This window comes from Esox lucius, chromosome 13, assembly GCF_011004845.1.
Source record: "Esox lucius isolate fEsoLuc1 chromosome 13, fEsoLuc1.pri, whole genome shotgun sequence".
Classification (NCBI taxonomy): domain Eukaryota; kingdom Metazoa; phylum Chordata; class Actinopteri; order Esociformes; family Esocidae; genus Esox; species Esox lucius.
In genome coordinates this window covers 13768227-13784225 of record NC_047581.1, presented here as the reverse complement: position 1 = coordinate 13784225, position 15999 = coordinate 13768227, and the positions used below count along the sequence as shown (strand labels likewise).

Here is a 15999-nt window from a genome sequence, read left to right as displayed (position 1 = left end):
AAAAATAAATAAAGCCTTAGTAGTATGATTAGTTTTGTAGCCATAGAGCTACAGTAGCCCAGTACTACTAGCAGACTAGCCTCAGCTGTCCTACTATTAGTTGAGTAGCGTCAGTATTAAAAGCAGATTAATTTCCTGGACGTTTTCTGCCATTGCACAGATTTTATATCCAATACATAGAGCCCTGTCGCATTGCAACAAATTCCCAATTGATTCTGCAGAGTTTAATGTCTTATTCCTGGGCATCCTTGCCAATCTATTCTGCTTTTTGTTACACACTTTCATTCAATCAGGAAGTCACTTTGGTCAAGGCACTCCTTCAGTATATTTTGTTGTAGACCTATTAAAATGTTTCAGTTGGTCACTTTCGAGTGGCTGTAGTATTACAGCTTCTGCTAATTAAGATATTACCTCGAACCTATCTTTGCCTTAAGATTCCGAGAAAACTAACGACCAGTAGGATTTCTTCACTTCTCTGATTGTGAAAGCTAAATTCCGGTTTTGACCGTTTCCGTCACTTAATTTGTGCTCTGTGATAAAATATCTATTTTTTTATTTTTATGTGTAGGTAAAAAGTGAACAATGAAACAAACCTGTTCTTTTTTTTATTTTTATACAAGAGGACGTTTGCTATTTTTCTTGACGTTCAGTTTTACGGTATTAAGCGCACGTATAAATAAAAGCCGAAAGCCTGGGTCACGTGTAATTTTGGACCGCTGGAGAAACAGTAGCGAGACAAACAGTGAGAGCGCACGCATATCCTAATAGGCTATCAAATGAACTTACCTAGAATCCTTATTTTTCAAACCGCGCTTACTATCTACAACTTTATATGAATTAAACAACCATTATGGGAAGGATGCAAACTTATTTCTAAAAAGGTTAATTTGGAATACTTGGAGGCATACATTTAACAAGGTAACGTTTGCTATTTATTTGAGTATTGAATTTGTCAAAGGGTTTGTATTTGCAAATATTTAATTGATAAACTGTTTAAACATTGATAGAAGTAATTGTAAAATTAAAAACGTAATTTCTAAAAAAGGACGCGTTTACATTTCATGGATTGAACATTATTCTGAATTGCATTTTTTTGTATCTTCTGATGGCGTACTCCATCTATTCATAAGGAATTACAGGGGGGAGGAGCATTGCGAACGCTAGGAAATAAAGACTACTGTAACTTTCTGGTAAGGATCAGGTTGATGGGTGTGCCAACCAGGTATATTAGTTTACCACTTTGTCAACAGAACAGGATGGTTTTAACACTTCAGGTATGCGTCATGAAGTAAGTTAGCAAAATATACAATTTTATTTACTCAATTCATGATAGATAAAAAAAAAATATTTTGACAGTATTTAACATACAGTTTTACCAATTAAAGTTGTGTCAAAGAGGACAACTGAAATTGAAAAATGTAACTATAAAAATATCCAGGGGTTGAGTTAATTTGGCAATTAAATTAAAGAAATGTTTCCAATCTTATTTTTACAATTGTCAAAAGGATTACTAGGCTTAGGGTATACAGATTTTTCAGTCTTGGGGTCAAAGACTGACACAATTTGCAACTAATTTGCCTCATATGTCTGACACACCTAACACAGTCTGAGATCTGTCTGAAAAACCTCAGTCCCACCGAGAAGGTCTTTCAGAGTACATGAGACTCCTGAAACCACGAGAAACCTCAGAAACCTCCGGCTTCACAAAAGAATCCTTTACCATGAATACTTTACATTCAGAGTTATTCACTGGGAAATTCGGTGTGGTGCAATGATGCAGTTGATTTACAAATCTGACTTAAAATCATTTCAATTGTAGCCTGCTGTAATCTCTAACCATGTACTTTAGCATGATGACACTCATCTATTAACAAAATCAGAACACTTAATTTGGTGTCCTGATAACCCCATTTAGTAATGGATGTTCTCAAGACCTCTCCTTATCAGGCTGGGCTTGGGCAATCTCAGGGGGACAGGGGAACATTCCAGTCCCTGAAGCATCCAACTGTTTCCTCTCTCTGGTACAGCTGACATTTAACTGTCATTGGGATAAGAGCCCCATAACAATGGTTGTATTTCCACTGGCCCAGAGATCAACAGAAAAAGGGAAGATTGTTAAGAAGTCAGTCATGTGTTAACTTGACCCCTGCAGTTGCCCAGTTACTCTGGTGTAGTCAGTTCTGTGTTAACATGGCCCTGCAGTTGCCCAGGTACTCTGGTGTAGTCAGTTCTGTGTTAACATGGACCTGCATTTGCCCAGGTACTCTGGTGTGATCAGTTCTGTGTTAACATGGCCCTGCAGTTGCCCAGGTACTCTGGTGTAGTCAGTTCTGTGTTAACATGGCCCTGCAGTTGCCCAGGTACTCTGGTGTAATCAGTTCTGTGTTAACATGGCCCTGCATTTGCCCAGGTTCTCTGGTGTATTTTGTGGGCTGATGGACCATACTTTTGGGTTTGATCGCTGGTTCGAGCAATGCATGGGGTGGTCGGATCACCTCTGTTACAAATGAAAGATCAGGAGCACTGTGATAAAACACTCAGTGGCCTTTCTGTTAGCTACAGAAACCCATTCACAAAATGCCTTGGTCCTACAGATTGTTAGTCACTTAGCTGTGGCTTGCTTTATAAATCAGGCAAACAGGTATCGAGGCATTTAGCTACTTTTCTTTTCATTTATTTTACACAATCTTTCACCCCGATGTTGTGATATCCAATTGTGATATCCAATTGATCCAATTAAGACCCTCAATGTCAAGCTGTGTCATCCGAAGCACATTCGTTACAAAAAGGTCTGTTTCAATAGTGCTGTTCTTAAAGCGGATCAGTGACACCAGTGAATATGCCATCACCACCAACTGAATAGTTGAGTGGAAAAACATTGTTTGGTCTGACAAATTCCAGTTAACTTTACTTCAGTGGCCTGTGCAGTCCCCACACCAATGTAGCGTCTGGGATGAGATGTAATGAGATGTTCTGCAGGCAGTTGGTTCTAACAAGGTACTAGATGGGCGTACCTAATAAATTGACCTCTGACTGTGTTGTCTAATATTGTTTGTTCTCCTATTTGGGTTGCACTTAGATCAGCTTTAAAAAAGAGGGCCAGGCTGTTAAATTTGTGATGTTCTATGTAAGTAAACATTGCTTTCAAATGCTGGTGAGTTATTTTCTATGTAAGTACACATTCATTACAAATACCGGTGAGTTATATTATATGTAAGTACACATTCCTTACAAACACAGGTGAATTATGTTCTATGTTAAGTACACATTCATTACAAACACAGGTGAGTTATGTCCTATGTAAGTACACATTCATTACGAATACCAGTGAGTTATGTGTTATAATTTCACATTACAAATACCGCTGAGTACCACTTAAGAAACACTTCCTTCTGCTATAACAGATATTGCATGTAGTCCGGGGTGAGTTGTGCTATTTTGCTTTGCCTGCTACCTAGTAAAATGTAATTTGGGTGGTGGTTCATGTTTTCACAATGGCTGCCTCCTTATAGATACACTTATTTCTCATAACCTGGAATGACCACTGAATGCCAGACCCCACCCAGTCAGAGAGGCTGACTTACTATATCTAATATGTTCCTGTAAACTCAACCAAGTTAAGTTCGATTATGGATGCTAAATTCACAGGAAAGTTAATTAGAGGCTTAATTAGAGGCCAACCTTTGTAATTCCGGACACCCACCACATCTGTCCACAAGAGATGAGCGTCTTGTGACAGTTCTTACTGACTTGGATGTGGCTGAGAAGAAACCAAACAATTAACTGTTGAACAAAATGCAATTACCACCAGTATAGAATTTCATTGGGACGCATTAGCTACAGCGAAAATTGTTACATCTAAATTGTTATTTTACCTGTGTTTTTTTATTTTTTTTTATTTAGCTCCATGGTTTCAAACATTTTGCTTCCAATGCCCCCCTGCATCCAAGAAATATCTCATGAACCCTTTAAATGAGAGATTAAATCTCCCTTGTTTTTTTTTGTTATTGCTAAAAGTCAAACACATGTGCTTGTTTTCATAGTGTTTTTTTTGTTGTTAAATTGCTTTTTATATGAGCAAAATTATAAAATGATAAAAAAATGAATTTTGTTGCTTGCGTATGTGCTGTGGAAGTTCCCAGTTAACAGAGAATACAAATTAGGACAATTACCTACCTTGCCATTGGTCTGAACCTTTAAAGTTGCATTATTTAGATACAAATACCTCTTTTGAAGCATCAATGGTCAATCTGTGTATCTCAAGGAAGATGGGACTCAAAGAGCATTTTACAGAAGTTAAATGCATGGATTAAGGAATGGTTACCAAATAATACTAGAGTTTGGATTTCCCAGTGAGCACATTTATGTCAATTATCTCAAAGTGGAAGCTGCCCAGGCACTGACAAAAAAGGTCTTCCCTCAAAACTCAGCATGAGAAAAGCCACAGAGAGGCCAAGAACCAATTTGAAGGAGTTAAGTGACCGCAAGTTATTGTGCCCCAGTAAAATACTGCAAGAGAACCTGTTTAAGTTGGATATACACTTTTAGCTTTGGAAAAATTCACCTTTCAGCATGATAATGGCCCAAAGCACAAGAACAAAGCAGTGAATGTCCTACAGTGGCCCAGTAAAATCTTGTTTTCAATCCAATTGAATTAGTGGATTCTATTTGAAAATCATGGTCCACAAGCGTATTCCAACTAACCTGAACAACCTGGAGGAAATCTGCCTACAAGAGTGGGGCAAATTCACTCAAACTGTGTACAAAGCAGGTGCATACCTACCCCCAAATATTGAAAGGTGTCTCTACCACATTCAGTGTTTATGTGTGGGGTTTGAATAGTTATGCAGCAACATGTCTTTTTTGTCTTACCAATATTTCCCAGCTTTTTGTTTGAGTTTCAGTGCTTTAAAATGAAATATCTTACTGAATTCAACTTCAACTAACCATTTATAATTCAGAAATATTAGACAAAGTTTTTGCACATAATTGTATTATTTATTTTCATCATTATTTTTTTCCTTGTCCTTCCCTGGAAGTTACTGAGGCCTCTTTGGGGGCCTAACCCCCCCTGTTGAGAAGTGCTGATATAGCGGATATTCTTATCCAGAGCAAGTTAATGTTAGCCCATTCATCTACTAACATTGGAAATTCCGGTGTATCATATCAGATAACCCAGTTATTTATAGCTTGACTTCCAACGCAGTTCATATATGTGTCTAGTAGATCAAAAGGGTTTTTGTCTTGTTCACTCTTGTTTTTGTAAGATCATTTGACATTTTAGCGTTTAGCGGTTAACTGTATCCACTCTTCCTTCCGTTTATCTACAGCACCATGACACTCATGTGACCACTTCCTTGCTTAGTCTCAGGCCCATCTGAGCGTCATAAGGAAATTACAGTGCTAAATCTTGCATCAGTGAGGGGAAGACTTGAGAGAGGAGGACCAGTCAGCACAAAACAAACGCAACGAAAAGGGAGTTGTGGTCATTGACGAGGACCCACTGTCTTTCTGAGGACAAACTGTTGGCTTTTCTCTGGAGCTGAACGGGGGTTGCTTTGGACTGCCTCTCTGACCAGCCAAGAGGATTTAAGGTGGGATGCTCTGTGTGTGGAAAGCTCGGCCCAAGTCCCAAGCGTCAAGGTGAACCCCTGCCGAGTGAAGTCAGCGCTGCCAGGCTGCAGCAATGTACATTGAGGAGAGTGGTCCTGCCACCACCTCAGTGACCTTGCGGCTGCTCTCACCATGCTGAACGATGCCTCCTCTGTCCTCTATGTTGTGCTGGAGCTGCTGATAGCCGTGCTGTCTGTGCTGGGCAACGTGCTGGTCTGCTGGGCCGTGTGCCTAAACAGCAACCTGCAGACCATCACCAACTTCTTTGTGGTGTCTCTGGCGGTGGCAGACATCGCCGTGGGAGTGCTGGGTATCCCCTTCGCCATTGTCATCAGCACTGGCTTCTGCTCCAACTTCTACGGCTGCCTGTTTATTGCCTGTTTTGTGCTGGTGCTCACCCAGAGCTCCATCTTTAGCCTGCTGGCCATTGCCATAGACCGCTACATCGCCATCAAGATACCTCTCAGGTTAGTTAAACATTGTATGAGTAATATTAGTGCACTAACTGTTTCACACATACTACTTCTGTCGTGCAGCTTTCCTCTCTGAGAGTTCAGGGCCATATATGTCAGGAGGTTCTTCTTTACACTAAGCTTTGAGGTTGTATTGGATAATTGATTGCTTTGGATATCCAGATTACAGGTACAGTGGGTAGTTAATTTTTCATGTCAATAGCATGTAGCTACACTTTTAAAAGTTACTTTTAAAACCATTTTCTTCAGTATATGAGTAGCAAATTCCTGTCCTATTTTTGAACAAACATTAGTTGTTTGGACCAAATGTCTCATTGAGCTTTAGATTTCCTCATTGAGTCCAGAAATGTATTCTCCCAGGAGACCATCTCAACAAGGACCAATTAAGTGGAATGTCCTTTGACTAATAGTCTACAGTCCATGACCTCCTTTCAAAACTATAGACATGCCAAGAAACATTAGCTGTCATAGAGATAACCCATTTATATTCCTATATAAGCAAATACAGATTGCATTATGCCTTACATCATATTATGGATCTGTAATTACTTACACATCTTCTGGATAGTGTGTGAAGACTGATCACACACTCTCTTCAACCTCGTACTTGTATATTTAATAGCCTATTAGGTAAAAACAACATGCCCATCTCTCCCTTTTCTTACTGTGTCCAAAATTATTTATTCAAGATTGTTGTTCAGGATGATGGGGGTGTGGGTGGTAGTGGGGGTGGGGTGTTTTCTCACAGCTAACCTTTGAACTTTAACATCTCGAGAATGTGACCGAAACAGGACAAGTAGCTCAGCTGCTCTCCCACACTGACCAACAGACACACTTAAAATAGATTTTTCTTCCAAACACTGACATTTTGTTTTTATCTCTCTTTTATTACTTAGACAAGAGGTTTTCCCATTAAAAACTAATGTGTGTGAATGACAGGCTTATTACAATGTTTATTTTTTAACTCACTATTCTTCAACCTCTGGGGTAATTTAATCCTCCGGAGAGACTCATACTCCTCCGGACAACAGACTGTGTCCTCACTGACAACGTCCATATTACATGCACTGAGCTTGGGAAATGTGCTCTACAAATTCATTCATTACTTTTATTATTATCTTCATTGTTTCCACAGGTACAATAGCTTGGTGACAGGACAGCGTGCCAAGGGGATCATTGCCATCTGTTGGGTGCTGTCCATCATCATTGGCCTGACCCCAATGTTGGGCTGGAATAAGTTCACAGAGAATCCCAACAATACATGCCCTCCAGGCCTGATGGAGTGCTTGTTTGAGTCGGTGGTGGTCATGGACTACATGGTCTACTTTAACTTTTTCGCTTGTGTGCTGATGCCTCTACTGCTCATGCTGATCATCTACCTCCGGATCTTCATGGCGGCTCGGTATCAACTGAAGCTCATAGAGCTGAAGGCTGCCTACGGGGGGAAGTCCCACTCCACCCTGCAGAAGGAGGTCCAGGCGGCCAAGTCGCTGGCCATCATCGTGGGCCTGTTCGCTGTCTGCTGGCTGCCGCTGCACATTATCAACTGCTTCACCCTGTTCTGCCCTAAGTGCAATCGTCCTCCCATCTGGGTCATGAACGTCGCCATCATCCTCTCCCATGGCAACTCGGTGGTGAACCCATTCATCTACGCGTACCGCATCCGGGAGTTCCGGCAAACCTTCCGGAGGATCATCCGGCAGCACGTCCTGGGACACCGGGAACAGTTTGAGAGCACCGGCAGCGCCCGCAACTCCACCCGCACCAGCGTCGGAAGCTCGTTGAGGGTCAAGGCCAACGACCTCAACTTTGACCTCTACACTGAGCACAGCAGCGGCAGCAGTACCTGTGAGGCCGCAGGGGTACCCTGTCAGAGCCATTTCACAGCTACAGGGGGCAACTGCGGGTCTGACGCCCAAAATCCCGGGGTAAACCTCATGCCACATCCTCTCAGACAGACATACAGTCATACCCTGCACTGCGGTGACCAGCAGCAGATACAGTCTCCAAAAGGGCTGGAAGTGATCGAGATAAAAGACAGGCAGGATATCTCGCCTGTCCAGGTCCGACCACAGTCGTGTAAACATAAAACCTGTTTCACCGAGTTAACTGAGGCATCCTGATGTATATAGAACAGCTATAGTATGATGGATATAGAATGGGCACAAAGAGCTAAAGAATCATCATTCCCTGGACTTTGAATTTACTCCGGATGCTTAAATATTTTGGGTCCAATGGGATTATGTTTACAATGTTTATTCATTTGGTACAGTATGGTATGAGTGTGTGTAAAGCTTACAGTATTTTACAAAAGTGAGTACACCCCTCAGATTTTTGCAAATATTTGATTATATCTGTTCATGTGACACTGAAGAAATGACACTTTGCTACAATGTAAAGTTGTGAGTGTACAGCTTGTATAACAGTGTACATTTGCTGTCCCCTCAAAATAACACAACACACAGCCATTAATGTCTAAATCGCTGGCAACAAAAGTGAGTACACCCCTAAGGGAAAATGTCAAAATTGGGCCCAATTAGCCCTTTTCCCTCCCCGGTGTCATGTGACTGGTTAGTGTTACACGGTCTCAGGTGTGAATGGGGAGCAGGTGTGTTAAATTTGGTGTCATCGCTCTCACACTCCCTCATACTGGTCACTGGAAGTTCAACATGGTACCTCATTGCAAAGAACTCTCTGAGGACCTGAAAAAAAGAATTGTTGCTCTATATAAAGATGGTATAGGCTATAAGAAGATTGCCAAGACCCTGACACTGAGCTGCAGCACGGTGGCCAAGACCATACGGTTTAACAGGACAGGTTCCACTCAGAACAGGCCTCGCCATGGTCGACCAAAGAAGTTGAGTGCACGTGTTCAGCATCATATCCGGAGGTTGTCTTTGGGAAATACATGTATGAGTGCTGCCAGCATTGCTGCAGAGGTTGAAGGGGTGGGGAGTCAGCCTGTCAGTGCTCAGACGACGCAAACTGCATCAAATTGGTCTGCAAGGCTGTCGTCCCAGAAGGAAGCCTCTTCTAAAGATGATGCACAAGAAAGCCCGCAAACAGTTTGCTGAAGACAAGCAGACTAAGGACATGGATTATTGGAACCATGTCTTGTGATCTGATGAGACCAAGATAAACCTATTTGGTTCAGATGGTGTCAAGCATGTGAGGCGGCAACCAGGTGAGGAGTACAAAGACAAGTGTGTCTTGCCTACAGTCAAGCATGGTGGTGGGAGTGTCATGGTCTGGGGCTGCATGAGTGCTGCCGGCACTGGGGAGCTACAGTTCATTGAGGGAACCATGAATGCCAACATGTACTGTGACATACTGAAGCAGAGCATGATCCCCTTCGTTCAGAGACTGGGCCGCAGGGCAGTATTCCAACATGATAACGACCCCAAACACACCTCCAAGACGACCACTGCCTTGCTAAAGAAGCTGTGAGTAAAGGTGATGGACTGGCCAAGCATGTCTCCAGACCTTAACCCTATTGTGTATCTGTGGGTCATCCTCAAATGGAAGGTGGAGGAGCGCAAGGTCTGTAACATCCACCAGCTCCATGATGTCGTCATGGAGGAGTGGAAGAGGACTCCAGTGACAACCTGTGAAGCTCTGGTGAACTCCATGCCCAAGAGGGTAAAGGCAGTGCTGGAAAAGAATGACACTTTTGGCCCAATTTTGACATTTTCACTTAGGGGTGTAGTCACTTTTGTTGCCAGCGGTTTAGACATTAATGGCTGTGTGTTGTGTTACTTTGAGGGGACAGCAAGTTTACATTGTTATACAAGCTGTACACTCATTACTTTACATTTTAGCAAAGTGTAATTTCTTCAGTGTTGTCACATGAAAAGATATAATCTAATATTTACAAAAATGTGATGGATGTACTCACTTTTGTGAGATTCTATATATGACTCCTTGCAGGCTTGTGTTATTTAATAGCTAATGAAGCCAAAATAAATTACCTTTACGTAATTGGATTCACTTTGTTGATTTGGTGGTCTGCTGGGTATGTTCCCAAGTGTATGAAAGGAGATTGTACTACCGTATTGGTTTAGCAGGTTTGTACACAATAGAAATGGACATGAAACTTAGGTGTATTCTCAAATGTTTTTCAATTATATTGACTTTAAACAATTTTAGGGGGTACTTATTCTACTACTGTGCACTTTCTCCACTTCAAACACATCTAACAGTACAACCGAACTGTTTGTAGTGATCACTGAGATTACACAGACAATAAAATGGTAAAAAGAAGGAATTGGTGAAATACACCTGAATGTGGTGGCATTGTCAACAAGCATTTCCCTGACTCATTGGGTTTTAGTGACTCCCTCTGGATGGTTGTGTCTGAAAATGGTAACTGAGGTCAGTCGGGTGTGGTACGGCACCGGTTTGTCTGACTTCCTGGTTGAACTTGCAGTCTGGGGGAAAATAAATGAATAAATGACTTGGGGTGGATGCCTAGGAGGAATACATTCTTTATCTTTCCTGAGCCCATTGGAAGTTGCTGCGATGACACTGGGTCAAATGTACATTTAAAAGTCCCAGAACTGGAGAGGGGAGTTGTATGTATTTTATGTGTGGGAGCCTATCAGTTAACATGTTCATACCGTATTGTTTATGCTTTTAAATTACTGTATAGATTTTGCATCGAATAATCAATAGGTGCAGAGAAATCTCCAGAAGTCACTGTGGCTTTGCTTCGGGCAGGGAACGTTTTAGAGAGAGTGCAGACCAGATCAAACTGATGTGTTTCTCCCAAAAACAAGCTGTGACGTCCTCTGATTTGCTCAGCTTTCCCAGCTTTTTTCCGAATTCCCTGATGATTCCAGACTACGAGACACAGGGCATTCTCCAATTTCCTACCTCCCATGGGCTTACTAAAATTACATTTAAGTGTTTTTTAAAGACGCTCCCAGCCTAGTTTACTGTGTTTTCTTCACATCAAAATCTTAACCATCTACCTCTGTGAAATGACTGAATCAGACTTTTACAAACCGCCCTTAAAAATGTGATGAGTTCGGTCAATTTCTCTATTGCTCAGCACTTATTATGCCGACCTCCCCAAAATGATTATTTCTGTCATAACTTGGTGATGTCTAGTGGTTTCAATTCAGTAAATCAGTTGTTGAGTAGTTGCTGCTCACTAAGGCTGATTAAATCACATTGAATGGCCCTAGAGTGGCACATTGACCCTTTATAATATGTATGAAGTGATACATGATCTGGTATTCTTGGCTCATCTGATTGAGTGTGTGATAGCCTTTTCAGATATATGGACTGTGGCGCCTCGGCATTGTTCTATATCTGTAAGGGTAAATTACACGTTTAAAATGCTGTGACGAAACCTTTTCTGGAGATTGGTGCAGCCACATCTTGTTTTTTTATTGTTTGAAAAGTTAGCACACCCTGCTATCGACACGCTACTGTAGAGACACTCTATGTCTACAAAAAGGTGTGATTTGAGAGGCAACAATGCATATTGTCTTTTGGGGAAGAATGTATTCATAGTTCAGTGTTGATTGTTTAATCTAAGCAGGCTATGCCAGTAATGGACTTCGGTCCTCAGATTATCTGGTCATTGTTGTTAATAGAGAATGTGAAGAATCTATTTGACAAAATGTGTGTGGTGTTATGTAAAATAAGAAAAAGTGATTCCTGTTCTTAATATTTTTAACCATAAAGACAGATTATTGCTCCCACTGATTTGATGCGATGAGATCACAGTTTGCTTAACAGAAATATATATAGTGTTGCATATATAGGTCTTGTGCAGCCTTGTTTTAGATTCGAGCTGGTTGTCGGCTGTAAATATATAGTCATCCCACACAGAACTGTTAAACAGGCGCTGTAGCAGTACAAGCCAGAGGACCTATCTGTCTATGTATTGACTCCATGGATACAAAGAAGTCTCTTCACATAAAAGCCTGATGTCTTCTCTTCTTTTGAAAGCAAATGAGAGAAGGGGGGGGTCGTCCGAGGGGCTATCAACTAGATGGAATGTGCTTTGATACGTGTATAAGATCAATGTTGTTGCTATCTCTGCAACATTTGAAAACTGTTTACAACACTGTTTTAGACATTCCAAATGGATAACGTTACCTTTCATCTGTTTGTTTGCTCAGAAGCTATTCACAGTGGCCTCTCCCCAAGTGGCAAAGCTTTGTCACCAAGTGCGACTGTAGTCAACAACACTGATTTAACACCACCTATTGTTGCAAAGTGTACCCAGCCCAAACTCATTGCTACTTTGGCTGTGTGGAAGAGGACAGTGCTTCAGCAAGTTGTAGCGACATTACAGGTACAGAGGTCGGGGCTGAACTGTTTTCTATAGAAAGAAGGTGAAATGTTTGTCACAGTGCAGTTTGGAGGTAAGTGAAGGATGATGCTACATCATCATCATCATCATGGTGTGATTGGTCATACTTCAATCAATTCATTTGAGGAGATTTGTGGCATCCTGGTTTGTGGTAAAACTGCACATTTTACTCTACAGTGTAGTGGCAGTCTATTGTAATGGGACAGATATCATATTTTGGTTCAGTGTAGATGGGGGATATGTACAAATATACTTCTCTTTTTGATTCTGAAAGAAGCCCAAGCTGAAGTGTTTAACCTGAACTGCAAGATGATAAACTTCATCCAGAATTTGAAAGAGAGGTGTGATCTGGATCCTCAAGGTACCCAGAAGGATCAAAAGTTGGAACTGCTGATAGGTTTTCTACAGTCCCACAATCTTTTTAAAAAGTATATATTTTCAGGCATTTTATACTTGATTGATTTTGCTGAAAGCAGCTGGACAAATTCCTTTAGGCCTATCATATCACCATGACATATCACATTCATATTTCACCTATGAAATACAGTAGAGCTGGGTTGATACACCTAAACTATTTATAGCCTCAGTACCACTATACTTTAGTTTTATTATATCTAGACGGCTGTACTATACTATACTAGAAATGTGAAGATAATTGTTTAAACGTTATCGCATTCAGGTAGTTTACTGTAATATGGATTATTGTTTAAACAACCCTGTTCTGTCTGGTGTTAACAGTATCCATATTTCAGACTGTACCTTCTACATTACCTCACAGGATGTGGGTGTATGGTAACTTAGCCCAGTGCCAATGTCACATTCTAGACATGCTCTGCAGACTGTGTGGACCTGATGGACAGGACAGGGGAGCTTATACAGCTCAGTGACAAGGAGCAGAGCATGGAGCGGGCCAGCAGTCTGATGAAGGAGAGGAACAGCTACATCCTCATACGTATCTGCAGTGAGTCTCCACAAATATGATGAGTATGTTAAAGTACACATGTTCAAATTACCAATTGGATCAAAGAGTGCTTTCTCACATTGCCTGCCCTATACATTTACTGTTTTCACTTATATGTTGTATATAGGGCTGGAGTGTGTGTGTGTATGTGTATATATATATATGTATATACATACACACAGCTCTGGAACAAATTAAGAGACAACTGCACCTTTTTCTTACCTTTCCAAAAAAGTTGAAAAGGAAAGTTTTGAGTGAGGAATTTGAAGCGTTCAATTTGCAGTGGTCTCTTAATTTTAAACCTTTTGTTCCTCACTCAAAACCTTCCTTTTTTGGAAAGGAAAGAAAAAGGTGCAGTGGTCTCTTGATTTTTTCGGGAGCTGTATATAGTTATAGCTAAACATATTTTATTGGTTAACTTTAATTCACTTTATATATTGCCTCCAGGAGGTAACGGGACTGATGGGCCAAAGTATGTGCCACTCCTAAATAACCTGGGAAAGAGCAATCCTGAGTTAGCAGGTAATGACAAAAACATTCATTCAATGTATGGAGTTGAGCTGGGATGATACACCAAAAATGATCAGCATTGAACATATTTCCAACCAAGTGTGGTGGACATTTTTCTTACATTATTTATTAGCAATAATCATGTAGGGCACATAAAATATAGAAATTACATTTTCTAAAACTGTGATTAGTAATGGGACATTATACTGCAACAACTTCCAAAGAAGTAGGCTATGTATTTATACAAAAATAATAATATGTGGTGCACATTAATGTTACTGTAATATCAGCTGATTTATTGTTATTGTGATGATTATTTGCCAGTAAAGTTTACGTCATTTGGGGGGCGGGGCGGGGATGGGGGGGTGTATTTGTGCTGTCTGACCGTTTCCTTGTTCCATTTGTCAAATTGCTCTACCTCAGAGATCCTGAAGAAGCTATCCAACCCCTGTAAAGAGTGGGACAGAAAGGGTGTTCCCTCAAGGAAAGTGTCTGTCAGCCTAACCCAGAGCAAGGCATCTGCTGGAAACAAGAAGAGCCATTCTGGAAAACTTTGACTATTTTAACTTTGACTATACAGGTCAAAATGCTGGTCATATAATTAAAATATCATCAAGTTGATTTATTTCAGTAATTCCATTAAAAAAGTGAAACTTGTATATTATATTTCTTTTAATTGTGATGATTATAACTGACAACTAATAAAATCCCAAATTCAGTATCTCTGAAAATTAGAATATTACTTAAGACCAATACAAAAAAAGGATTTTTAGAAATGTTGGCCAACTGAAAAGTATGAACATGAAAAGTATGAGCATGTACAGCACTCAATACTTAGTTGGGGCTCCTTTTGCCTGAATTACTGCAGCAATGCGGCGTGACATGGAGTCGATCAGTCTGTGGCACTGCTCATTTGTTATGAGAGCCCAGGTTGCTCTGATAGTGGCCTTCAGCTCTTCTACATTGTTGGGTCTGGCGTGTTGCATCCTCTTCACAATACCCCATATATTTTCTATAGGGTTAAGGTCAGGCGAGTTTACTGGCAAATTAAGAACAGGGATACCATGGTCCTTAAACCAGGCACTGGTAGCTTTGGCACTGTGTGCAGGTGCCAAGACCGGTTGGAAAATGAAATCTGCATCTCCATTAAGTTGGCCATCAGCAGGAAGCATGAAGTGCTCTAAAACTTCCTGGTAGATGGCAGCGTTGACCTTGGACCTCAGAAAACACAGTGGACCAACACCAGCAGATGACATGGCACCCCAAACCATCACTAATTGTGGAAACTTTACACTGGACTTCAAGCAACGTGGATTCTGTGCCTCTCCTCTCTTCCTCCAGACTCTGGGACCTTGATTTCCAAAGGAAATGCAAAATTTACTTTCATCAGAGAACATAACTTTGGACCACTCAGCAGCAGTCCAGTCCTTTTTGTCTTTAGCCCAGACGAGACGCTTCTGACACTGTGTCTTGTTTAAGAGTGGCTTGACACAAGGAATTCAACAGCTGAAACCCATGTCTTGCATACGTCTGTGCGTGGTGGTTCTTGAAGCACTGACTCCAGCTGCAGTCCACTCTTTGTGAATCTCCCCCACATAATTTAATGGGTTTTGTTTCACAATCCTCTCCAGGGTGTGGTTATCCCTATTGCTTGTACACTTTTTTCTACCACATCTTTTCCTTCCCTTTGCTTCTCTATTAATGTGCTTGGACACAGAGCTCTGTGAACAGCCTCTTTAGCAATGACCTTTTGTGTCTTGCCCTCCTTGTGGAAGGTGTCAATGGTCGTCTTTTGGACAGCTGTCAAGTCAGCAGTCATCCCCTTGATTGTGTAGCCTACAGAACTAGACTGAAAGACCATTCAAAGGCATTGGCAGGTGTTTTGAGTTAATTAGCTGATTAGAGTGTGGCACCAAGTGTCTTCAATATTGAACCTATTCACAATATTCAAATTTTCTGAGATACTGAATTTGGGGTTTTCATTAGTTGTCAGTTATAATAATCAAAATTAAAAGAAATAAACACTCGAAATATATCAGTCTGTGTGGAATGAATGTATACAAGTTTCACTTTTTGAATTACTGAAATAAATCTACTTTTTGACCAGCACCTGTATA

General features: G+C 40.9%; 2 protein-coding genes across 5 annotated transcripts; both read left to right on the top strand.

The window, feature by feature from the left end:
* Positions 1-612: 612 nt before the first annotated feature.
* adora2aa (adenosine A2a receptor a) lies at positions 613-8408 on the top strand. The gene is made up of 3 exons (XM_010876256.5): positions 613-918; positions 5331-6080; positions 7222-8408. The coding sequence occupies exons 2-3, from the start codon at positions 5746-5748 to the stop codon at positions 8207-8209; spliced, it is 1323 nt and encodes a 440-aa protein (XP_010874558.2). The 5' UTR covers positions 613-918; positions 5331-5745; the 3' UTR covers positions 8210-8408.
* A 3731-nt stretch (positions 8409-12139) lies between these two features.
* LOC105014234 (uncharacterized protein C22orf15) lies at positions 12140-14504 on the top strand. Of its 4 annotated transcripts, none has more exons than XR_002197637.2 (5): positions 12140-12463; positions 12686-12772; positions 13250-13395; positions 13820-13894; positions 14306-14504. XR_002197637.2 is itself a non-coding variant. In XM_020052469.2 (5 exons), exons 2-5 carry the CDS (start codon positions 12721-12723, stop codon positions 14437-14439), a joined length of 384 nt encoding a protein of 127 aa, XP_019908028.2. In that variant the 5' UTR covers positions 12140-12393; positions 12686-12720; the 3' UTR covers positions 14440-14504. The 4 variants fall into 4 exon arrangements, 3 of the variants coding, with proteins under 3 accessions (XP_019908028.2, XP_010874668.2, XP_019908029.2); XM_020052469.2 differs by having other exon boundaries at positions 12140-12393; positions 13250-13372; XM_010876366.3 differs by having other exon boundaries at positions 13250-13372.
* The last annotated feature ends 1495 nt before the right edge of the window (positions 14505-15999 follow it).

Coding starts and splice junctions, on each gene's coding strand:
- adora2aa (XM_010876256.5), top strand. CDS start 5,746: ATGCTGAACGATGCCTCCTCTGTCCTCTATGTTGTGCTGGAGCTGCTG. Junction 6,081..7,221: donor GCCATCAAGATACCTCTCAG/GTTAGTTAAACA, acceptor TTGTTTCCACAG/GTACAATAGCTTGGTGACAG.
- LOC105014234 (XM_010876366.3), top strand. CDS start 12,439: ATGTTTGTCACAGTGCAGTTTGGAG. Junction 12,773..13,249: donor GTGTGATCTGGATCCTCAAG/GTACCCAGAAGG, acceptor CATGCTCTGCAG/ACTGTGTGGACCTGATGGAC. Junction 13,373..13,819: donor CATCCTCATACGTATCTGCA/GTGAGTCTCCAC, acceptor TATTGCCTCCAG/GAGGTAACGGGACTGATGGG.